The sequence below is a fragment of the Sinocyclocheilus anshuiensis genome, unplaced genomic scaffold (assembly GCF_001515605.1).
Source record: "Sinocyclocheilus anshuiensis isolate Anshui unplaced genomic scaffold, SAMN03320099.WGS_v1.1 scaffold457, whole genome shotgun sequence".
Lineage (NCBI taxonomy): Eukaryota > Metazoa > Chordata > Actinopteri > Cypriniformes > Cyprinidae > Sinocyclocheilus > Sinocyclocheilus anshuiensis.
Window position 1 is genome coordinate 177380 of NW_015537939.1, and position 24798 is coordinate 202177.

Genomic DNA, 24798 nt, shown 5'->3' on the forward strand with positions numbered 1-24798 from the left:
TACCATTGTCTTTATTTAAAAAAAAGCAAGTCAAGTTCATAGTTCTCATTAGCACCTTTAACGAAAAACACAATACTCAATCAAACGTTCTCAACATCCTGTTCTTACAACCAGACTATACAGATGTCTCTATAACTGGAGACCAGAGAAACGGCAATGACAGGCATTCTACTAAGACGTCCGGACAACAGCCCCCGTGAGCACTGTAAAGCATGGCTGATGCCAGATCAGTGTTTAAAGGCCTGGTATTAAGAAAGTGTGTAATGCTGTGTGGGTTGAGGAGGTCAGTAAGCTGGAAGAATGTTATCTAGAGCTGTGTGGATCTGTGCAAAGGCCTCCAGCAACCCTGAGGCCCTTCAAGAGACTGTGAGATTATTGAGTGGCAGCATCAATAATGTCCTGTCTTTACCAGGCAGGGGCGGTGTTGGCAAGTCTTCGCATACGCCTATGAAATAATAAAAAAGGCAATATTATTCATGTGTAATACTAATAGTAATACAAATTAATTCATTAATTATAAATATTATTCATGCCAAGAAACGGAATAAAATATAATAAACATGTACCAAAAAAACTAAATAAAATAAAAATATTAAATAAAAATAAAAAATAAAATAAAATGGTGTCTAATAGGTGAAGTCAAATTTGAGCATGTTTCTCACCTTGTGTTTCTGTCCTGATCTCGGATTTTCTTCTCCATCTCTGCATCTGTCAGGGTCTCCAGCAGAGGGCACCACTGATCGGCATCACCTGTGTTCCGAATGGCAATCTCCACTGTTGGTAATGGGTTCTCACTACAGGAAATGAGCAATATGAAGTTAGAAGTGGACAGCATTGCTTAAACATCATGGAATCCCAATGCTTCACTGATGACCACTGAGGCATAGAGGTGATATCTAGAAATATCTTTTAAACTTTTGTTAGGAAAAATTATTTCTATATTAATACAATTTACTTCTAACCATCATACAAAAATAAAAACCATGCTGTGGCAGCACATGCAGGGGTCAAACAGAACAGAACAGTCACCAAACCACTGTCTGTTCTAGTATGACTAGGTTTAAGCTATTTCTGTCATTTCTAGAAAAAAAAACTGCATTAGCAACATGTCCATATACAGGGACAAGTCCTGCAAAGATATAAAAATAAGAAAAGATGAAAGTACTCAGCTTCCCAGGGAATGAAACGTGGGGGGTAAGAGGGAGAGAAGATCAAGAATTTTGAAGCATATTGACCTGAAATCAGACCTATTGGAACAGACAGTGGGAGAAGCAAACCATTAGAAGGTTACAGCAAAACAAAAACAAGAAGAAATGAAGTTGTAACATTTTAACAGTTCTAAATTAACCACAAAGCAAATAATGCACCATTTTCACCTATGATCTACTCACAATGTCATGCTAATAATTTGTTATGCCTCACAAATCTCAACCCTTGAAAGTCAAAAGTAGGGTTGCAAGCCATGCAAGAGAAAAGCAACTGAATTATGAAACATTATGGAGGAAAAGGAAATCAATGTGGACTGTACTGCAGGGAGAAAAAATAACTGTATAGAGTTATTTTAAAGTTTTAAAGTAAAAATTTATAAAGTTATTTTATAACCAACTGATGAAAGACACACATAAAACTACTTCAAAGCACAATAAAGAGAAGTCACAATGCTTGAACGGTTGTCTGCTTGCTGTCAGACAAATAAATGAGATTGTAAAGAACCAGTGTATGGACCAGAACGCATTAAAGATGGTCTCAATTTAGTGGCGTTAACAAGACATGCCGTGTGTATTTGTGAGTGTATATATGACCACATAATAAACAGTAATGGAAACTCCACTTGATACGACCTTAGAACACAGTAAATCATGGAATCAGGCCGCTGACATCTCTACAGACACAGAATATAGATACAGGACAAACAAAACAAGTACAGCACAAACATCAACATAAATATCACATGCAAGAACATCAACATATATACATATGAGACATACACTGTTCAAAAATGCGGGGTCGGGTCGATAAGATTTTTTGAAAGACATTTCAAATATTATAATTATTACTACTACTTTCAAAAATGTTTTAATAAATATGAACCTCTGTTCCCTTCCATAACCATGTTTTTAGCAACCATATCAATTTTCGCTCCACTTGTTTGTTGCTGCTATGTATGGGTTTTATCATAGTAGTTCCTTGCTTGACAGTGATTAGAAATCCATTCTGAATACATAACCCATAAGCATCTTTCACACTCGTTAGCGAGTTTTTGTGGCAAGCAGAAAAATTCAGCCTAAACACAAAAAGTTGGATCACTGTAAAGTTTCATTTTTTTTTTTTTCAATTCTTCTGGTGTGAAGAGGTTTTAAGTCTGTTTACAAAATACCTACTGATTATTGGGTAAATTCCAAGTCAATATTACAGGCTAGGGAAATAATTCATTCCCTGCTTTATGACAGTGAGGTGGCGGTATCTATAAATACCAAAGAACAAATCATGTCTCAACAGTAAGCCACAGAGAGACAAAACCACAGCGAGTCTTCCTTTACGCCCACCGTACTGTTTATAAATGAGTTTGGAGATCATGTCAGCACGTTTAAATCATTGTAAGCAGCGATTTTGAAAACAAGAAACTATCCTAAAATGACTCCACAGGGAATCCAGTGTTTTTGGAGGGGACTTTACATCAAAAACCACTCATCTACTTCAATTATGGACTACTGCATTAAAATGGACTGTTAGAGCATCCTGTAACTAAAAGCCCAAGGCACATGGGTTTTCTACCCGAACTTGGACTCACACTGATGTTTGAGCATTAACCCACTGGAAGTGCCATTATTGGAAGTGCATGCATGTTGCCCACCTGAAGGCGTACGTCCTCTGATGCCAGCTGAGCTGTCCGCGGATGCTGTAGGCGATGGTGGTGACAAACTCTCCTCCGAGTCCCAGCTCAGAGCAGAGCTTCAAAGCGAACGTTTCTGGCGAGTTCTCCTTCTCTGACATGTCCCATTCGAACTGGTCCACCAGAGAGATGTTCCCAACGTGAATGTTTAGCTGCAAGCACAATGCAGGTCAGCAATGGAATTAATCACAAGCATTACAACAGTTTTCAAGGTAAAAAGATACATTAATCAGGCCTTGACATGAAATGTCAAGCTAAATAGATCCAAATCCAAGATGATCAGGAAGAACCCTTCTTTGCTTCTGGATAGCATTGTTAAACACACCTTAATGATCACTCTCTGGTCCGTCTGCTCATCCAGAATGCTGTCGGTAGGGTAAGACTCGATCTGCTGTCTAATGGCCGAGGCGATGGCAGGGACGAAGGCAAGAGGATTCAAGTCCAGGTCATCACACAGGATCTCAGCAAACATCTCTGGAGTCATAAGTTTCTCTGGAGATGCAAAAGCAGGCGGAGTAACACTTCTGTACTTAAATGGGTTTAGCACAAATGAGGCTTGTATGTCTTTGCTTTTCTTATGCATTATGTGACATTTCTTACAATGTCTGGAGTTTTCTGAAATACAACAAATTTTCTATATTTTTTCCACCTCACCGTTCATGTTCCAGGTGAAGGCATCTCTGAGCTTCTGCCCATCAATCTCCATGTCAAGGCGGATAGGCACCAGGACCTCTGCCTGGGAAGCATTTTCGTGGATCACTGCAGGGTCGTGGTCATCGAAACTATGTATTGAAGAAAAGCAGAGACCCATAAACACACTCTATCGTTAATTAGCACCATGTGCGCAACATGTGGTGTTAAACTGCACATTCTGAACAACAGCCTACATTTTTCCTTCATGTCCTGCCCTTTTCTGACACAACAAATGCCCGATATTTAACAACCTACATATGTGATTATGTGAGGGATTTAAAATGCTTGTCTTGTAAGTAACGACAGCAGAACGAAGTTGTTTTGAACACACTGGAGCAGTGCTTGAAACCAACAGCTGGTTGGCGGCATTCCAGTCTGAACTGTCTCATTAAAGCCAATCACTGACATTTACCAAAGCCTTCAGAAGGAAATGTTGACAATATCGCAAACAGCTAAATATCCCAGGAGGACATCCACTTGGCATAAGATGATGAAGGGTCAATTGAGGACCTAAAACCACAAATGCATCTGGCTAATTTTTGTTTGTCTTAAAATGGGGACTTTCTGAGCATCAGGTTATCTACTCGTGTGGGAGGTCAGGAAGAAGGAAGAGAGAAAAGTGAGCCTATCAAGAGTATTTGCTTTTCATAACATAATCAGAAAAGATTCTGTCAGCTATAAACAACATAACCTGCAAAAAAAAAACTCTTAGCAAAAACAAGCCAGTATTTTGAACTATTGCTTCATCTGCTGACCCAAAACAACCCAGTCATGGGAAGTATGTAGCGGAAATGTGGTTTTGTTCCTTAATAAACATCCTCTAGTTTGATATTGCCCTGATAACAATCAACCGTTGCAATCAACCGTGGCCTAAATGTTTACCCAGAGTTTTACATTTCTTAATTGCATTTATATTGAGTAACATACTGATGACTGCTGACAGGTCTAACTTAAGAAATGTTTAAAGACCCGTCAAATGAGCTTGATGAGCTCATTTTCGTTCTTACTGAAATATTTCATACAGAAGCAGAAGAGGGGCATTTTCATTCTAGCAGCATCATATCAGACAAAATTAGGCCATAAATAATTTTGCGCTGTTTTCTCAGAAGGGAAAGATTGTAAAGACTGTTAAAATGTAATTTTATCAACATTTAGATCAAAAATTACCAATCAAAACTTTGGGGTCGGCAAGTCTCTTATGAATACCGGAAGGCTGCATTTATTTGATCAAAATACAGTAAAAATGGTAATATTGTTAAATATTATTCAAATTTAAAACAACAAATTTAGCAATATTTTAATAGAATTTAAAATGTAATTTATTCTTGTCATGCCAAAGATTAATTTTCCACAGCTAATATTTCGGTCTTCAGTGTCACATGATCATTCAGAAATCATTTTAATATGCTGATTTGGTTCTCAAGACACATTTCTTATTATTACTTCTTATTATGTTAAAAACAGTTGTGAAGCTTAATATTAATATACAGTGTTAATGTGAAATACAAATTGTAAAAAAATTTAATGTGGCCTTTCTGAATAAAAGTACTAATTTCCTAAAAAATCCTACGCACCCCAAACTTTTCAATGGCAGTGTATGTTTTTAAAGCTAATAGACATGGACGAAAAGCCACAAAAAAAAAACTCGCATTACTCATCTCACCATAATGGAAAGGTTCTTTTCTTGTCACGTCCCATTCGGTTTCTGTTGATAGTGGTGGAACAAGGCACTGCGTCTAGGTGGTGGGAGCTGTTGGGCAGGGTGGGCACCCACTGACTGTTCCTCTTCGCCTTTTGCTCCCTAAGTTCACAAACAGAGTTACAACAAACGCCAAAAGAATCTTTTTAGGCTACATACATAGTACGCAAATAGCTTAACACTTTCACAAAAAAAAAAAAACGCTCAAATAGTCCTTGAATTAAATAGAAACAAAAAATCACTCAAAAATATTTTAAAACAAGAAATGATCTTTATCTAAATAATTTATACATAGATCAAGAGATTATATAGAATACACTGCTCAAAAATTTATATTAAAAAATTGTCATTGCCATTCACAAAACAGCTTGGAAGTGTCCATATATGTAATAAAAACAACCCCACTACATTGTGCTGTACTTATTATATTTTTTTATTATTTTCTTGTTTTGCATTTTGACTTCTATATAACATCAACGCAAATCACCGGTCTCCTTACCTGAGGTATGCCGGAGGCTCTGTGCTGATGGACACTGCCTTGTACTTCTCATCATTCCCCTCGAAGATCTCCTCACATTCAGATGCCTTCAGCAGGGTCACACTGGTGGCTAAATTTGTGTAACCGTGATCTAACACAAAAAGAACACTGCACAAACTGCTGTCCAGAAGCAGGACTAGGAGACTATGACAAGACTATGACAAGGAACTAAGACAATTTAAAAGGAAAGGAATCACTTACCGTGTGATGATGCTACAATCTTTTTCCTCTCCTCCACGGATGCGAGACGTCTCCATAGTGACGGGTACCGCTTATACAGAGAGCCTCTGAACATACGCAGGTAGTTTCCAACCTAAAGAGCAAGATTAAGCAAAGAAGAAAAAAAAATCTTAAAACCAACGTGTTTTTTTCTTCTTCTAAGCACTGGACACTTTTGAGATTTTGGCCTTTTTTTAGTTTAGTTTTAGTTTTAAAAAAAGTCCTTTTGTCAGACTAGTGGATTTAGTAGTAGTTTATTTTATTACACTTCATGTATTTGAATGTATCTATTTGCATTAATTTCAACACATATCTATAAAAGTAGTTTTCTTAAGATTACGTTTTTTTTTTTTTTGATCCTGCATTAAGTCACAAATATATACCTCTGTGGCACTTACATACAGCAAACTTTATAATTGTATTCCTGTCTATATTTTTACAGAGAGGTTTGTTCATATATTATTTAACTGGTTTATATAAGATGTAACTCCTAAAAACATGGGGATTTTTTGACAGCATTTTTCAGTTTTATGGAATGATAAAAGCAGATAAAAAAAAAAAACATTGTGAAAACTGTTAACGCTAATGAAACAAGAAGTTTGAACCTGTCTATACAAAAAAAAAAAGTCTTAATGTCTTAAATGCACTGTGAATAATCAACCAGTGGTGAAGGTGATATCTACTTAAACCTGTGGTGTCTAATGTTTAAATCAAAAGAGTTTTTCAGTCATTTACATACTATCATGTTGTTCAAAACTAGTATGAATTTTCTTTTTTTTTCCCGGTACATAAATGGAGGCATAATGATCTCGGTCACCATTCACTTTCACTGTGAAACCAGATGCAATGAAAGTGGATGGAGACTGAGGCTGTCATCTCCTTTTGTGTTGCAATGGAAGAAACAATATCATAACGGTTTGGAACAACCCGAGAATGGGTAATGACAGAAATGTTATTTTCTGTGTGAACTATCCATTTAACATGTTTATGGTACATTTAAATGACAAACTGCAATAATATAACATTATCTGTTACATTAACAGATATAATAACTTGTTTTCCCTGAATATAAAATCGCACATTAAATCTGACTTTAAGATCGGTACTTCACTTTACAGATGAACGGTGATGCTTGCAAGCTCCATCGATCATTTAATAATTAATTTATTACGTCGATATTGAGATAACAGCATCTTTAACAGGCAACAACCAACAAAGAGAAGTCGAAGATGATATTATAGCGTTAATATGTTGGCTACATTAACGCATATCAGATGTAAACATACGCGTAATTCTCTGTGAGACAGGAAACATACCTCTGAACCTATCATGTAAAAATCCCCATCTTGCTCGAGTTGAAATTTTATTGGTTTTTGTCCAAATGTTTTACTCAACGCCATCTTTGCGAAATGCGAACACATACAATGAGCGACAGCGCGCATGCGTATAAAGCAAGCGGCGAAGTGGGAAACGCTCTTGCACTGGGGCGCCTCGCTGCAGGCGTGCAGAAATGCCTTCCGTTGGAGGGCACCTCACTATGCTACAATATACACTAGGAATCCTATTAAAAAGCAGTTGTAATAACTTTAGAATAGGCCTAACTGGGCTAGTATATTTGCTGTATATTTTATATACAGTTTACATCTTATAGTCATCATTTGTTTGCCATTAGCGCCATATGCTTTACCAGTAAACAAATGCAATAAAAGTAAATGTTAATTTTTATAAAATAGTTTTTATAAAATAAGCTACTTTTTTTAAATAAGCATTTCTTCTGTGCTTCTTCAAATATGACATTTATCCAGTCATGGCCTCAAGCTGTGTGATAGTTTATTTAATCAATATTCAATTGGCTAATTCAGTTCAATGTTAATAAACTTATGGACATACAAAATTGATCCAAGATGGGAGAAGCTTCTTAAGACAATAAGAACTATATTTCAGTGTGAGCCAAAACACAAAGCTGTAAGAAAGACAAATAAGTATTATGCTGCTAAAAATATTAACTACAATTAAACCCGCATTAGCCATTAATCCCACCAGGGTTTCACTAAAGAACATCTGCATGAGATCCCTGAGTCATATGAACTAACTCCAAATTATTTAAATTTATTTGCAATTATGTGACTATGGTAATCAGTTTGCGATTAAAGAGAACAGACATAAAAACAGACCTTTTAAAATGGTAATCAGGTGTGACATCTCCATTAGAAAGAAGAAATTTGCTCATTCTACATTCCTGTGGTGTTATTTCCTAAAAAGGTGGTGAAACTCTTACATCTGCAGCACTTTAAATGCACCTGAAACATGCCCCTGATAGATAGAAGCTGGCATACTCACTGATCTAAACCATTAACACAGGGCACAGCCTGAACTCCCTTCATCAACGCAAACACATATTTTCATTAAACATGCTGCATTAAACTTCACATTATCCTTTGACTCGGAACATTAATAATCAGTCATTACCAATAAGATTCACAGTGAAATACTCCTCCTGAAGCAGTTTAATTGCATTCTTTGGTGTCCTTCAGGGGGGGAAATAATTATGCAACTGAACTAATATATATTATGCATGTGATAAACTAGGAATAATAACATTTTTGGCAAAAATACCTAAATAAATAATTCACCCAAAAATAAATGTATCCCCGTATTATGAAGTTGTATCTAACATCACAGCACAGTTTTTCCGATTTTTTTTTGTAGCAATCCCTGACCGCTGCTTTAGATTTATTCAGAGATGAATTTTTTATTCTCGAAAAGTTTGTCTTTGCTTCATTGAAACTTGTTTATACTTTTGGATATGTTAAATAATTAATCTTGTTAGTACCTTTGAAGTATTTCCATGTGCAGTCGATTGGTATTGGAAATTGGATTTTGTGGTTGTATAAAAGTATTGCAAAGAACTGAAAGTATTTTTCCTCACTGAAGAAAAGCCTCAGTCAGACTGAAACTAAAATTAAAACCATAAAAAAATTTGGATTACTCGAAAATAAATAAATAAATGTTAACTAAAATAAAATGAAATAAAAGACTTTTTAAGCGACATTTCTCATTTTAAATTGGATTAAGCTGATGTATTAAAATAACTAAAACTAAAACTGAAATAAAAATGAATAAAGACAAATTTGTTTTGTTTTTTTTAGTATAAACAAAAACTACTAAAAATGACATGCAACAAATTTGCTAAAACTTTAACTAAAATTAAATTTAAATATTCAAACTGATTCAAAAATTTTATAGAAACTACAGTACTATCTCAGTGATCTCAGTCTAACGGTGATGTGTAAAATTGAGTAAGAAAGAATATTACCTTGATTAGTTTGAGTTTTGTACACTGATCTTGGAGACACTATGGTGCTATGAGTGTTTCTGCAAAGTGAAACAAGCCCCGAGTGAAAGTCAATTAATAACGCAAATCATAATTTTACAAGAGTGCTCCTCTTAGATCGTTTCACTTTAGAGATTCAAACATAGTGGAAGATAATAGAAAAGACAGAACTGAGCCTCAGAGGAACAAGAAACCTCAATCTCATTATATGCGTTTCTTTACTCAGCCGGTCTTTGGAATTGCAAGCAATTTGCTCTCATACTGGTCCGTAATCCTAATGAAATGATGGGATAATCCCACAGATCTAAAGCAGTTTTTACACTTCATTGCCTGTTGGAAAAGCAGGTACCTTTATCCGCAGTGGTTTAGTCATAGTTTATGAATGATACATCTTTGCTTTTCTATATTTAGGGGAGTTAAACACTAACCGCCAAAATGCAAATGAGACTTTATTGATAAACTTCATTAGCATCTGTATTCTTAAATACGTTTTGTCCGGTTTAGATACTGCTGTCTTTTTCCTGCTATGAACACTAGATGGCAATCTTGTATTAATGTTCCTCAACCCAAACTCGTGTGCTTTTTTGCTTTCATAACATTGAGATGGTTTTCAATGTGACTGTGCTGGAGTCTGTAAGTTAATTATTTTCACTGGTCCGTCAGCCCTTAGTCACATTTTAAGTCTGTATGTCTGCTCAGTTTGAACGTTTTTATGTTTGAGAATAATTCAGTCAAAAATGTGTCTCAAAGCATCCAAGGCCAACAAAGAACTGCAAAATAAGCAATGAAATAAAATGCAGGCACATTACATATTTCTCACAATCAGGTGACCTCCTGTTGTCACTATTGCGATACTGTGTGTGTGTTTGCGGCATTTTTAAAAATGCATCTTTCCTGAATATGTTATATTTATACTTTAGGTTTGTAAGTGCATATTCATCTGAAGGAAAATATATATATTTTTCAGTATGTCTGGTCATAATCCAGCACTCGCGCCGGCCATAAACTTAACAATGCCCCCAGGACTTCCAATTCATTCAATATTGCAGACATAAAAACCTGTCTTCCTGAAAGGAATTATTATGATGGATTCCTGACATAATAATTTAGTACACATATGGACATGCGGTACTTGGACCAGGCTCCATGCACACTGGGTTGATTGTTTCTGACCCTGCAGAAAGCTTTTATTCTTTATTAGAGAGATACATTAGTGTGCTGGCAAGCATTTTCAAGTTGAAAAAAAAAGAAAGAAAGAAAAGACAGCAGGACCAGGAATCTTCCATATATGGTGGGAACTACATGTCTGAGAACACACTGAAAATCTGGCATTCAAAATCACATAAATCTGAGGGACAACAGAAAGTTTAAGGATAAAAAAAAAATGAAAACAAAGAAACATTATGACAAAAGAGATATTTCAGATTCTGCTCTGAGGTAATCAAATAAGCACATTTGTGACACTGATCACGTGAACTTCTTGGTACAGAAAATCAGATGTTCCATTTAACCACAAGATGCTCTTTGGATCATCTCAAATCATTGTGGAGAACATTTTCATCCAATTTTTACACAAACTTGTTGAGTTCGTAGCTCGAGTGCTGCTGACATTGAAGCGAAAGGCTGACAAACCAGATAAAGTTGCAGTCACATCAGCGAAATCTTAGAAATAAAAAGGGGTTTTCAGGTCAATGACATAGAAGAATCAACTTAGGTTCTCTAAAGAACATTCTGAAGAAAAGTTCTAAAAAGAACCATTGTTTTTTGCACTTTCCACTATAAAGTACCTTTTGGGCAATGGAAAGGTTCAGTTGATGTTAAAGGTTCTTCATGGAACCATTGATTCCAGTTAAGAACCTTTATTTTTGAGAGTGTTTGTTGAAATTTTGCAGATTAAAAATTGTCAATATTCTTAATAGTGTAGCAATATATGATGCACAGCTTACTTTCAATCACTTTCAAGTCAAACCAAGCAGCTTTCTGTTGGTGACCAACTTGAAACCATTGTGAAAACTTTGTGGGGAAATGTAAAACAATAGTACATTTGACCAGACATTAAGATATTCAAACAATTAAATGTAAGTTATGTTTCAGTCAAATTGCTAACCTGATCAAATAAAATGCATAGAAAACAATTTGTATTAAATCAGAAAAAAATTCATTGCAAGCATAGTGAGCTCAGATTTACAATAACTGTGGAACACACACTATTTATTCACTCATACACTTATTTATCTAACACACATACTCAGTCTACATTTCAATTTGCACATAATATACCTGTACATACAACTGTCTATTGTTATATACCTGTACATACAATTGTCGATTTGTATATTTTTTATTCCTTATTTTACTTGTTCTATTTTTTATTTTTTATTATCTGTGTTTTTTTGTTCTGTCACTGTCATTCTGTTACACTGTGGAAGCTTCTGTCACGAAAACAAATTCCTCGTATGTGTAAACATACCTGGCAATAAAGCTCATTCCGATTCTGATTCTGATTCTGAATTACGAAGCCTATGTGTGTGTGTGTGTATATATATATATATATATATATTGAATGTGGTATAGTAATTACTCTGGTACAATAGTTTGAAATAACCTGCATTTTAATCTTGTGACACACTAATTAGTGGTCAGTTCCATTCTCTTCGTCAACTTGACTGTCCCTCATGATTGTTCACTAATTGAACACCAGGGTAGAGTTATGTATATTCAAAGTTCAATTATAACAATGACATATTGCTTTTTGCCTTGCGCATGGGAGTTATTAAAGCTAAAATTATGCATGCAAGGCTTTTCGTGCTTTTTCTGAAATGTCAGCTGCTTTTCTTTGAAAACCAGATGGGATTACAGCCTTAGTGTAGTTTAGTGTAGGTGCAAACATCAAATCTCATAAATGTCCATGAAGAGAAAAATCAATAATACTTCTGCCCCTTCCCATGATATCATCTGTGTAAATTTCCAAAGTCTGATCTTGCTGACACTCTGAAGATGGACCTGGAAACCCGCCAGAAGTCTTTACTCCTCTTTCCTCTGTTCCTTTCTATTCTAGTTCCATTTTTGTCCGTGTTTTGGCCTACTACACCATTTACTTCTCAGCTCGACTCTTTAGCATTTTAGACAGCTGTGAGCTGCTATCCTTTTCTCTGCCGATTCCCGGTAATCGATTTTCTGTGCTACAGTTTGTGTGCATCTATTGAGTGTAAGTGGATATCCGAATGCATTTCAAACCTGCCATGAGAACTGCTGAGTAGAATTTTCTATTTAGAATTAAAGGTACTAGTTAATTATCAATAAAACAGATTTAATTTAGAAATGTATATATAGCTTTTCTATATATTTTACCCCTAATATTGGAATGTTTGGGTTTGATTTGAACATCGAAATGTGACTAAATGCTACTCAGGAACCCATCCAGAAGATTATGATTATGTTTTTAATTACAACTGCCAGTGATTGATGCATTGTTGTCATGAGTGCAGCTGAGCATACAAGGCATGAATTTTAAGAGAGAGCGAGAGCATGACAAAAAGTAAGAGAAGCAAGAGAGGCAGGCACTTTAATAAGTCATTTGGGATGGTTCACATTCAAGTCACTCTTCAGTAGTAAAAATGATTCCTTGCCTTATCCTGATGATGCCGCTATGGACTTTCAAATCCCGGTGTAATTCCACTGAAGATGTGTTGAACCTCTCACTGATGAGAATGAGACAAAATTGCATGAGCTGATAGACCATAAGAGGACAGTTCCTTTACAAATGTCACTATTAAGGGGATAGTTCACTCAGAATGAAAATGTTCCTATTTATTCCCTCACACACCGTTCCGAACATGTGTGACTTTCTTTCTGCAGTGTAATGCAAAAGAAGATGCTTTGCAGAATGCTCACTCTGCTCTTTCTATCTATCTATCTATCTATCTATCTATCTATCTATCTATCTATCTATCTATCGATTTTTAATTTTGGGGAAAACAAATAAGCATGTATGCATTAAAACAAATGTGTTCCATGCTGAGTCTAGAACTGTTTACAAATATGAATGCAGAACAGAAGCAATAAACCAACACAAGTAACGGCCCGTGGCAATGGAAAGTTGGTATAAACACCCTTAAGAATTGATTTGGAGCAGTGGGTTTTATTTTCATTTATGCTAATTACTTCAAGCTTGGTTGCAAAACAACTTTTCCATTGTTTATTTAGTAGCATGCAAAATAATGTTGCACCATGCTTGTTTTCCTTTATTATTAACGTATTTATGCAATTATGATAAGAAAATTATTTTATTCATAGGTTGGACAGTTGCCCTGAGGTTTCACATGAAAAAGCACAGCTGATGCCTTCCAGATATTGTGTAATGCTGCTAGATCGAGTTGATTGCATTTGCATTTTTCATGTTTTTTTCCTAAGATCAGCACAAAAATGCTTGCAGATACATATCAGACAAATACATGAGACTATGCTGTACTTTTGTATTTATGTATCATAACTGTATGCTAAATCTTTAGATTATAACTTAATTTTCAGCACACACACACACAGAGCTTTGTGAATGTTTCACTTGCCAAATCCACTCGCACTACTGTCATGTTTCTGACAATCCTGTCTTTCCACAGCTTTACTGAGCACAATCCACAGGATGAGGATGGGATTTTCATCAAATGTTTCCGACTAACTCAAATAGACAAGAGTGTGCTCAGCGTCTGATCCTTCTATATACATTCAAATCACAACTTTAAACGCTTCAATTTAATTTCAAATAGACGTCCCTGAGAGTGAAAAAAGGGGATTTAAATCACTGGATCTCTCTGAGGAGTGAAGCTAGGAATCAAACAAACAATCAGCTTTTTGCAGTTGGGAGTCATCAGGGAAAATAGCTGCCCCATCATGTTTCTCTCATTCTTAGGTGTATACGGTTGACGTTTGGATGAACAACAAGAGTGAAGGTTACACAGAGCTTTGCCAAAAGCGTCTAAAACGCATGCATTTAGTGAAATGTCAGCTTGGGACGGCGGAAACAAATTAAAAATGAGTTCACAGCATGCCCAGTACCGCTCCACACAGGCCTGATTCTGCTTGAAGAAGGTTTTTAATACTTACATTTACATTTGGCAGACACTTTTTATCCAAAGCAACTTGAATATTGCATTCAATGCACACATTTACATTTTAACAGTTCTCATTTTTCCTGGAAATCGAACCCATGACCTTCATGCTGCTAGTGCTGTTCTCTATTGTTTGCGCTACATGAACGCCTGGAGAAAGCAAAAATGTAAAAAATGCCTATTTAGTATGTTGCTATATTCTCTGTAAATTATTTTACATGGAAAAATGATTTTTTTTTAGAATACACTGATAGAAATGTAGAATTTCCATTAAACTTTTTTGGCTGCATAAAAAACATCTTTGGCTGTTAATGTAGATTAAACAGCATAACATGGAGCTAGCAACATCATGGGTTTAATTCCCAGATAATGTATGACCTGATAAAAAAATATAACTTTGAATTAAATTGTTTTCCAAATGCATAATGATGCAATTCCGGAATGTGCCAGCAGGGGCAGCTGATGTTAACCAGCTGAACTTCGACCTTTAGTGACATTTTCACTGGAGGACCTTATCAGTTGCTTCTAAAAATTGTAATTTTTTTTATTGATTTTTTACTGAATCTCTTGCTGCTTCCTTATACTCCTTGCCTTTCATTTTTGGAATCAATCCTATTTTCCTTCTGGGAAGCATCCAATTCAGCTGTCAAGAATGCATTGGGTTCTGAAAGGGGAACGATGGGGTCTGTACCTAGCAGTGGGAGGCCGTCAGAGGCGGACTTCATCGTGACTATTTGCTACCCTTAGTATCCTTCCCATGCATCTCACTCTGCTGAGATATATCTGCCTGAGGTTTGAACAGCGAGTGGCTCTGTTTACCTGAGCTGATTGGCACCGTGAAAATGAAATGTTAATCTAGGCAGTGCTCGTCAGCCTGCCGTGTCTAAAAGCATGAAGCCATGCCAGAGTTCGCACAGACTCCGCTGTGGACTTGGAAACCATTAGCGTGATTACATTGGAAAAAAAATCCTTAATTTCCCGAAAGACCCTCTGCCAAATGGCATAAAACTCGAATTCTATGCTGCACACTACAATGAACAAAATATACTAGAGGGCTTGTGTGTATAGCATAGGTACACTGCTATGCATAAGCATACTGTGCTACTAAATTGCAGTTATTTTGTCATTCAGAACCATTTTCTTAAAACAAATACACACAGGCTCAATGAAAAAACATGCCTCTACATTTTTGCAAAATGTATATAGATACAATTCACTTTAGTTTCCAGCTGAAATGATCACTAGTGGCAGTAAAACACCAACAACATTTAATTCTTTACACACAAAGGATAGTTACAATGCCCTAATATTCATAATTATTTTCACATAAATCCTTGCACAATACTATTACATGACCTTAAAACACTTTTACCATTGTGCAACTAATACATTTTCATATTTGCATCACATAATAAGTTCCATAAGTATTGCTTTTCAGACATAGCACACTTGCTCGTTAACTCACCACTTACGATGCCGAGCGCTTGTGTACGAGGCCCGTGAAGCACGAGTCAGTATTGACAAAAGAGCTCAAAAACTTGTAGAAGCAAACTAAAACAGCATGGTTGCTTCAGCAAATGCATTTTTATCTCACGTTTGCTCTTGTTAACACTATCGGTTAAGTTTAGGGAAGGGTTTATTTAACAATATGGGGTGTGTTATTTCAACCGCAATACACTCACTGGACTTTTAACTTTGAAGGTGCCGCAATGCATACTAAAACCAACATAGTAAAATGTTGCCATTCATGTTCTTTTTTGGATGAAACTGAATGGTTTAAGCACCAATCACTGGTCATTTCACTCTGAAAGTGCCTTCAAATATGCAAAGACCAAAACAATTAAATATTGTCATTCACATTCATCTTTTTCAGATAAAATCTAATGTGATTTTAGTACCATTCACTGGACATTTAAAGGGATAGTTCACCCAAAAATGAAAATTCTGTCATCATTTACTCACCCTCCACTTGTTCCAAACCTGAGCTTTTTTTCATCTGTTGAACACAAAAGAAGATATTTTAAAGAATGTTGGTAACCAAACAGTTGACAGTAGCCATTGACTTCCATAGTATGGGAAAATACTATGAAAGTCAATAGCTACCGTCAAATTGAGGGATGGTAAGTTGACAGAATTTTCATTTTAGAATGAACAATCCCTTTAACTTTGAAGGTGCTGCGAAATGTGCAAAAACCAACAAATCATTTTGTAGAAATGTCAGCATAGCCATGTTTTTCCAGTTGAAAAAAAAAGCTTCTTGACTTTCATTGGCACCCTCAAAAGCATCTATTCACATTCTATGATGGCACCCAGCTCAGTCAGATTGATGCTGTTTGCCCTGCATCTCCTCCCAGAATGAAATGTCTCTCTTCAGGATGGTTACAGGCTACTTTATGCCGTCTCACTCGTCCACCTGCAACACTCCTCCGTCACGCCAGAGTGCTAAGCTCCCCATTTCCAATGGTAATTTAACTTCTGATTCACGGTGCAGCTGTGATGGCTGCCCTACTTTGAAAAATGATGAGAGTAGAGGGGCTCTCGCAGAAAGGGCCCATTTTCCCTTTACACCTGGGCTCTGGCAAGCCGGACGACCCTCTGGAGATTCAATCGGTCACACATTGTTCTTTAAATGAGCCTCTATGTCTCAGTACTCCATATAGTTTATCACATAGACTTGTCACATTCTGCCCAAACTCAGTCTTATTGAGGTCAAGGGGTTTTTGACAATAATGCTGATTAGTGTGGCCTGGACAAAACTATAGCACTTTTATTAAATAACAGGGTCCTGATTAGCTAATGAGGCTTCTAAGAGGTAAAAGAGGGACGATATTTCAGCAAAGGGCTAATTCTGGACAGCATTTGGCTCATTAGGAATGGATTAAAAACAGACACAGCTGCGGTCAGCTTGTCTTATTTTCATTTCATACATAGCATGTGGCTTGGTTGTTACTATAAGCCCTCATGTTTTTTAGGGGGGTAATGCATTCCATAATAATTTTCGTGGATGCTGATGGCCCCTTTTTATTGTTTAGGTTTTGTCTTGGTCATATTACACTGTAAATCATATGCTCTGCATATGGAATGCAAGTGTCACGCTCCAGGCTGTTGTAGACAGTAATATCAGATAATGGAAAATTACCTCAGAGGCATGAGATTTATGTCTTTTAGTTTTATTTTTGTTGCTTCGTGTCAGTAAACAAAATGAAGGAGAATGAAAAGTGAACAGAGGTGAGATAGAATTTGTGTTTTCCCCCCGCTTGCATTGCTTTTGTATGCATGAGGCAGTCAGAGGATGACATAAACAATCTATGCGTTTCCACTTCAGGCTTCCAGGGATGTTCTGTGTAGGACTTGTTGTTCACACATTTAAAAGTGCAACATGCTCTAATTTACTGTGTAATGTGAAAAGTAGCTAGAGCTAGAGTCAAGGGCACTCAGAAAGTGTGCGTCATAGGCAGGTGAGATGCATGGATAATGCACGGTACAAAGGTTTTCGAAAGCCACATCACGTGTAAAACAAAAAAAGCATATAGGGCTGCCATGTTCCATATGTCACTTTGATCAAGAGTAGCAGGCCCTTTAAATGTGCAGCATGTCTTGGAAACTGATTGTAACTGACAAGACAATAAAGCACATAATGTGAAGACAGGTGTGTGTGCATTTGTACTTGTGCCAGAGCTGGTTATTGAGATGATTGGTTTGATGGAAAACAACACATAGGCCTTAACTTAACCAGTGAGGTAACAGGACGAGTCTCTCTCTCGGAAACATATATTAGACGACAGATTACGTGCAGGAATTCAGTCATATCCTGAAGGACAAAAACAATTCTGTTAGTTTAAGATTGTTCATTTAGCTAGACAAAGTAGTTCAGGGTATATTTGTAAATACCCTACAGGCTTATAAAGGGGTCATATGATGTTGCTAAAAAGAACATTATTTTGTGTATTTGGTGTAATGAAATGTGTTTATGCGGTTTAAGGTTAAAAAAACACATTATTTTCCACATACATTATTGTTTCTCCTCTATGCCCTGCCTTTCTGAAACGTTATACAGTGCGTTGTGATTGGCCGAATACCTCAAGCGTGTGACGGAAATGTTACGCCCCTTACCATATTGTGATGATGCCCTGTTAGGCCGGAGCGACGAGACAAAAACATTAAAACCCATTATAAATGAGGCATTTGTTGCATCCAGTGGGGACATAATTACGGATTATAATGATATATACTGTATTTTTTTACACGTTGCATCGCGCTGCGTAAACATAAAACCATGTCTGCATTTGTGATCGGAGAAATGACAAACAACAAGCGCTACTCTACACTGCTCAAAACTCGCGTTTGAATCGTCAGTGGCAAATTCTTTAATATAAAAAACGTACTTACAGTCTGTGAGTCAGAACAGCCGGCATTGTAGTCTACTCTACCAGGATCAGGAAACAGTCCTCCATAAAATGTGCTGCACACATCTGAATATTTGGGTTGAACTGTTCTGGAACAGTGTTGTAAATACAACTTAACCACTGATTTCTAGTTGTGTCCTCTTTTGGAAGACCAAACAAAGTAGTTTCGTTTTCACAACGAAACACACAGCGTCTTCACGACATGGCGGCGGCAACAACAATACTACAGCGAGAATAAAAGTTACGCCTTCTTTCTTTGCGTGAACATTTGGGCGGCGTTATGCAAATCTTCCCACATCGCGACGTAGACATGTGGGGGCGTGTTAGAACGAGCCATTTTAGGTAGGCGTGGTTGACTCTTAACTTTTATAAAGAATATCTCTTTGGATTTGAGACTTTAGTCTTTGCAACTTTACAGATCTTCTTTATGCACCAAGAGCTTGTAACACTCCAAAGAGAAAGGAAAAATTGAAATCACATCATATGACCCCTTTAAGAAGACGGATGCTTTTAGGCATCAACAAACACACACTTTCACAATCAAGCTGGCCATACACACCTTTCAGCATTATAATCCCTAGACATGTTTTCTTTTTAAATGTGGCAAGAAAATGCAGCTATAGCAATACAAAAGTATAATTTGAAATGGAATGATTTAGAGTTTTAATTTATATTAGTTAATTCACTAGCGTGTCTTGATGCATGAAATGTGAACAATTATAATTTAAGAATTAGCATCAAGCTTTTAATTTAAATGAATATAAATATAATATATAAAATAAAAGCTTTAAAATGAATATATATTGTATTTTTTAACCCATTTGTGCCCAAATTTGTTCTGAATGGTTTCATGCATATAGTCATGTTAATAGTGTGAACATGTTCTGCATTTATTTTCCCCAGGTTTTTTTTCTTTTCTTGAAAATCGTATTTGAATGTCCGACAACTATAGTTGCCGGTGGGCAAATATGTTGTATGCACCCCTTCAATGTCAAATTTGAACAGGAGGAGAACATTTGGCATCTAACTCAAAATAACTGCTTTCAACAGCTCAATCTTTATTCATAAACAAATTTATTATGCATAAAAGTCGAAGAACATTCTATGCAAACCCAAAAAAGCTGCATCTAGCTTATAATCTCTTGAATATGAAAACACAACAAATCCATTTGTCTTAATGGCTGACTGTAGTAGGTGATTTCATATAATAATGTAAATGTAAACTCATTACTGGTCTGAATTTCAACATTATAATGGAATCATAAGCTACTAGTCATAAAAAAAAGTAGGGTCCTTGACCAGTTAGAATGAAACACATCCAAACTGGATAAAGGGGCCTCAATATTTTGCCCCATACAAGACATAATGTCATAAATTAATCCCATGCTTTAGCTCTTTATCTTTCCATTCTTCCTTTTGTGTGACTGACTGAAGTTTGTAAACTTCTGCTGTCACTTGAAAACTGGAATCCCCACCTCCCCCCCAGAGATGTGGAAAGATTGCTCTCTCATCTCCTCCTTTTGACAGATTTATTCCCTATCAAATTAAGGTCTACTGTACAGTAGAGATGTCAGTTAAAGGGTTAAGTTATGTTTTAGGTGGGATATTATGAAAGCAAAAAGCACTAAACAAGACCAATAACATTGATTTATTAACCCATTAACACAATATAACCCATTTCCCCATGATATGTACTTGCTTACCTGGAGATAGCTTAAAGATCATGTAGCACAATATGAAATGTTGGCTATATTTGTCATTTTTAAAGACACATTTCATTGTGAGTTCACATAATGTTAAGAGCTGGATCCCTAGCTGGGACAATTTTGTCTCTATAGTGCTATCATGCATACAGGACAAAAAAAGTTTGATGATACACTTATTACTTCAGAGCATCAACAAAGCTGTTAGATTCAGGTGGATGAAGGAAATGTCATACATACACAGATGTTTTTGATTAAGGACTGAGATAATCAATGGTCTTTATATGATTCCATCATGCGTTCCTCACTTTTAGATTTCATAGTCAGTAAATGTAAACTCTCTGGCACCTTGTTCGTCTGGTTTTGCATTATGTGAGTGCAGACAGTTGCTTTCTCTTTTAAAACACATTCAGCCCAATCATTTAGTATAAATTAATGCAATAAGAATTTACAGACCAGTCAAAAATAGCTGTGAAAACAATGTAAAAGATAGTGGTGAGTTAACTGATAATAATATAATATAATATAATATAATATAATATAATATAATATAATATAATAATTTATAATATAATAATTATTCACAATATTACTGTTTTTACAGTATTTTTTATCAAATAAATGCAACCTTGGTGAGCATGTGGTTTTGAACAATGGCTTAAATGCTATAATTGTAAAGCTTTATTTCTGTTAAGCTTGTTGGAGCAACATAAATGATCAAATATATAAATTCTCATGCATAATGATCTCTTAATCTTCAGCGCAGAAGGGAATCGTGCTGGTCTGTGACTGCTCAAAAAAGGCACCGGGATAATCTAGGACAAGAGAATACATATTTTAACATTGATACATTTTACCTTTAAATTATTAGAAGACGCTTTATACATTCAACTTCACCCTCCATTATGAATGATAAAGCTGAGTCTGCAACTCATAATTAAAACCCAAGTTTCCTGTTGTGTAGAGGCCTCTAAGGGAATCTATATCAGTCTGAGAAGCTCCCTGTCTAAGTAGCTCAGATAAATACTATTATCATTGCAAAGGGGGTTGAGTCACATTCTCCATGCTAGGTAGATATGAAGATACACTCTGTAATTTTCAAATTAGACGACCAGACGACTGATGACCGAACTGCTTTCAGATTATGCTGAGTTAAATTGAAGTACATTGCGGCCGTCCTTCGGCAGTACACAATTCCTGGCATGCAAATGCGTGAACCTTTCGCAAGGTCAGCATGAGAGCTAGAGCCATTGTGAGCTGTGAATGGTACTGAAATGTGAATTTCAGTACAGATGCAAACTGCATTCAGCAGAGCAGACAAAAGTTTGAAGAATGATGCGCAGTAGTCAGTGAGAGTGTAGCAAGTTTACTTTTTCTCCAGGGAAGCCTGGTCTTGTCAGAGCTGATAATGAATGCCACGTTCTGCTTGTTATTGTCAGGAAAAAGCGGCATCGGTTTGGCATTAAGGGACTGGCTGGGAGTGGCACCTGGCGCTTCCTGGAAGGTAGATAAAAGGATAATAAGGGCCAGTCGTGAAGGTGATGTACCTGCGAGAAATTGTTGCTTGGTGTGATGCATTTAATAGCTCGTAAAAACACCTACAGATTCACTTGCACACACAAGCATGTGTTAATTAACACCTGTCTCTGACTCCTGAGAAAACAAAATGAGGCAAATTCACCTTGCTGAAAGCTTTCCTATCATATGTGGAAAGTAAATAAGAACAGTCCATCTTGTATATAATTGCTTTAATAGTAGAAAAACACTTGCAAATCTGAGCTGTCACAATCTTCACACTCTGCAGATATATGCTGTTGCAAGAAAATGTTTATAAATTCTTCAGTGTCTGTATTAATTGGTCATAAAATGTGAAACATCAAAACCTCATGCCTCAGGGCCTTGACAGCTTGCAATCCACCGGGACAATTAATTTCAAAGGTTATGAGGAGATTTTACTAGGAAAATGTAAGGCCATCTGTTTGCCAACTGAAGCTCATCAGAAGATGGTTGATGCATCAGGACAATCAGTTTTATAAAGAGGAGAGTGAGACTGTTGTGAAGGGTTCACATACTTTTTCTGTCAAGTGCTTTAAAAGTTCAATAAAGAAATGAAAATGCATCATTATTTGTGTGAAAATTTTATAAACTGACTGTGTTGGGACAAATAGTTGACTCAAACATGAAAATTTGCTAAAAACTGTACTCCTTCTCAGGCCATCCAAGATTAGTAGATTAGTTTGTTTCTTCATCAGAACAGATTTAGAGAAATTTAGCATCACATCACTTGCTCACCAATGGATCTTTTGCCGTGAATGGGTGCCGTCAGAATGAGAGTTTAAACAGCTGATAAAAACATCACAATATTGTATAAAAGCTGTGTGTTTGTAATAAACAAATTCTTCATTAAGATGTTTTTAACTGTTGCTTCCGGCTAAGAAAACAGTCTTAAATAAAGCATTATTATGGATTATGGACTGGTTTAAGGTTAAAATGCCTTGATGGAATTGTTTCTTACAACACGCAGATGTTCACTTGATAAGATATTAACTGATCGTCCTTTTTGAATTCTCATTCTGACCGCACCCGTTCACTGCAGAGGATCCATTTGTGATCACGTTATGTAATGCTAAAGTTCTCAACTATTGCTGCAGATCAGATCAGATCAAAATGTATGACCCATACAGAAATGTATGGTAAGTCCATGGGCTCACATTCTTTTGAGAAAGTATGTGAAAGAGCCACATGTAAATACATGTGAATAATATTTCCACTTTGTCACTCTATCAGCTGCTTTTTCCTCTCCTTGTCTGCTTGTCTGTCACACCTGAATATGTCCTTCACAAAGCCCCCATTCCATCTCCAGCTTCTCATATCCTCTGCCTGCTTGCTCCTGTGGTTTGGCTAATGGAAAGCATGTTGGTTGTGGTTAAATCTCCATAGGTGGCAGGATTACGGGATGCGGCGCACGGATCTGCAGCCACTCCACAATATCGACATGCAAACCTGCTCAGCTATTCAATTCGAGATGAAATTTAGATAGCTGGGTGCCAGTCTCATTTCCTGGTGGGTTCTTGCTGCTCTTGATGCTGGACGTCCTGTAAGGCTCAACAACAATATGACTGCATCTTTTACACATTCTGTCCACCTCTTGTCCCGTTTGAGCATGTAATCTGTGAGGTCCTGGAGAGATTCCTCCGGAGACACAATTTGCACAAATGTAACAAATCTTTTTGATATCTAGACGTGTTATGATTGCACTGGAGCACTGCTTTGTCTGTTTGCAGTAAAGAATAATTGATGTGGCCCAAAAACGCTGGGATAGGCTCCAGCACCCCGCAACGCTACACATAGTAAAATCGCCTTGGGAATTGGATGGATGAATGGATGGAATAATTGACAGCAGACCAGTGAATTTCTGGAAATGAACGCACACCCGAGGAGCTGCTACACCTCAGGTCAGAACTAGTTTCCAATAATTCAGTGGCTCTGAGTAAATTATTCCGTTTATACAGCGTTAGAGAATCTAGTTTGAAGCTGCTCATAATCTGAAGCAGGTAAACTAAACTAAACAACTTTTGAAAAAAGTATACAACTGAAGCTGAGGAAATGTCTTTTAAAAATAAATATTCATAATTCAATTATATAATTAAAATGAATTCAGAAACAAATATTTCTGGCAACAATAAAGGACAACAACAATTGAATACTTAAATTTTCATAATCCGCTCGGATGAACCGAATTTGGGGGATTGAATCGGGCTTTCCACCACTACGACCGTTTAGGATGGATTGTATTTTTTATTTAATTAGAATTTTAATTAATCAGATGGCAGTGAAGGTGCACGCGTGATATAACATGACATTAAAAATCCCTGTATGTAGCGTTTGGTATTTTAATTGTTCCGAGTCCCTTTTAGAGTTTCGCGCCATATGTGGTAACCCAGAAGCTGATAACGCTACATGAACTTGTAGCGTTTTTCGTCAGTTTGGATGGTGTGTGAAAAATTACAAATTTCTCATCTGGCAACAAGAACGCCAAACGTCTCAAATTGATTATATAAAGAGAGAGGAATCAAAAGCGATCAAAAACTTGACAAAAGTGAATGTTTGTTAAGTGTTTCCAGGGCTGTACAGTGCGACATATATGTCGCACGTGCTACAAAAAAACTGGTCTGTGCGATGAATAAATTTACCACTGTAGCACG

The 24798-nt window shown here is 36.5% G+C and overlaps 1 protein-coding gene across 3 annotated transcripts; it reads right to left on the reverse strand.

The window, feature by feature from the left end:
* On the reverse strand, positions 1-7484 carry LOC107661349 (SWI/SNF-related matrix-associated actin-dependent regulator of chromatin subfamily B member 1-A-like). Of its 3 annotated transcripts, XM_016450881.1 has the most exons (10): positions 7359-7477; positions 6025-6136; positions 5785-5893; positions 5250-5387; positions 3548-3675; positions 3219-3385; positions 2855-3045; positions 1236-1247; positions 663-794; positions 2-445 (listed from the first exon to the last, which is right to left on the reverse strand). In XM_016450881.1, the coding sequence occupies exons 1-10, from the start codon at positions 7461-7463 to the stop codon at positions 406-408; spliced, it is 1134 nt and encodes a 377-aa protein (XP_016306367.1). In that variant the 5' UTR covers positions 7464-7477; the 3' UTR covers positions 2-405. The 3 variants fall into 3 exon arrangements, with proteins under 3 accessions (XP_016306375.1, XP_016306367.1, XP_016306359.1); XM_016450889.1 differs by lacking the exon at positions 1236-1247 and having other exon boundaries at positions 1-445; positions 5785-5940; positions 6021-6136; XM_016450873.1 differs by lacking the exon at positions 1236-1247 and having other exon boundaries at positions 7359-7484.
* Positions 7485-24798: the final 17314 nt, after the last annotated feature.

Excerpts from the sequence above, each read along its gene's own strand:
- LOC107661349 (XM_016450889.1), bottom strand. The coding sequence starts at position 7,463 with ATGTGTTCGCATTTCGCAAAGATGGCGTTGAGTAAAACATTTGGACAA. Across the intron at positions 5,388-5,784 it reads GAGCCTCCGGCATACCTCAG|GGAGCAAAAGGCGAAGAGGA; the intron begins GTAAGGAGACCG and ends TTGTGAACTTAG. Across the intron at positions 795-2,854 it reads CAGAGGACGTACGCCTTCAG|TGAGAACCCATTACCAACAG; the intron begins GTGGGCAACATG and ends CATTTCCTGTAG.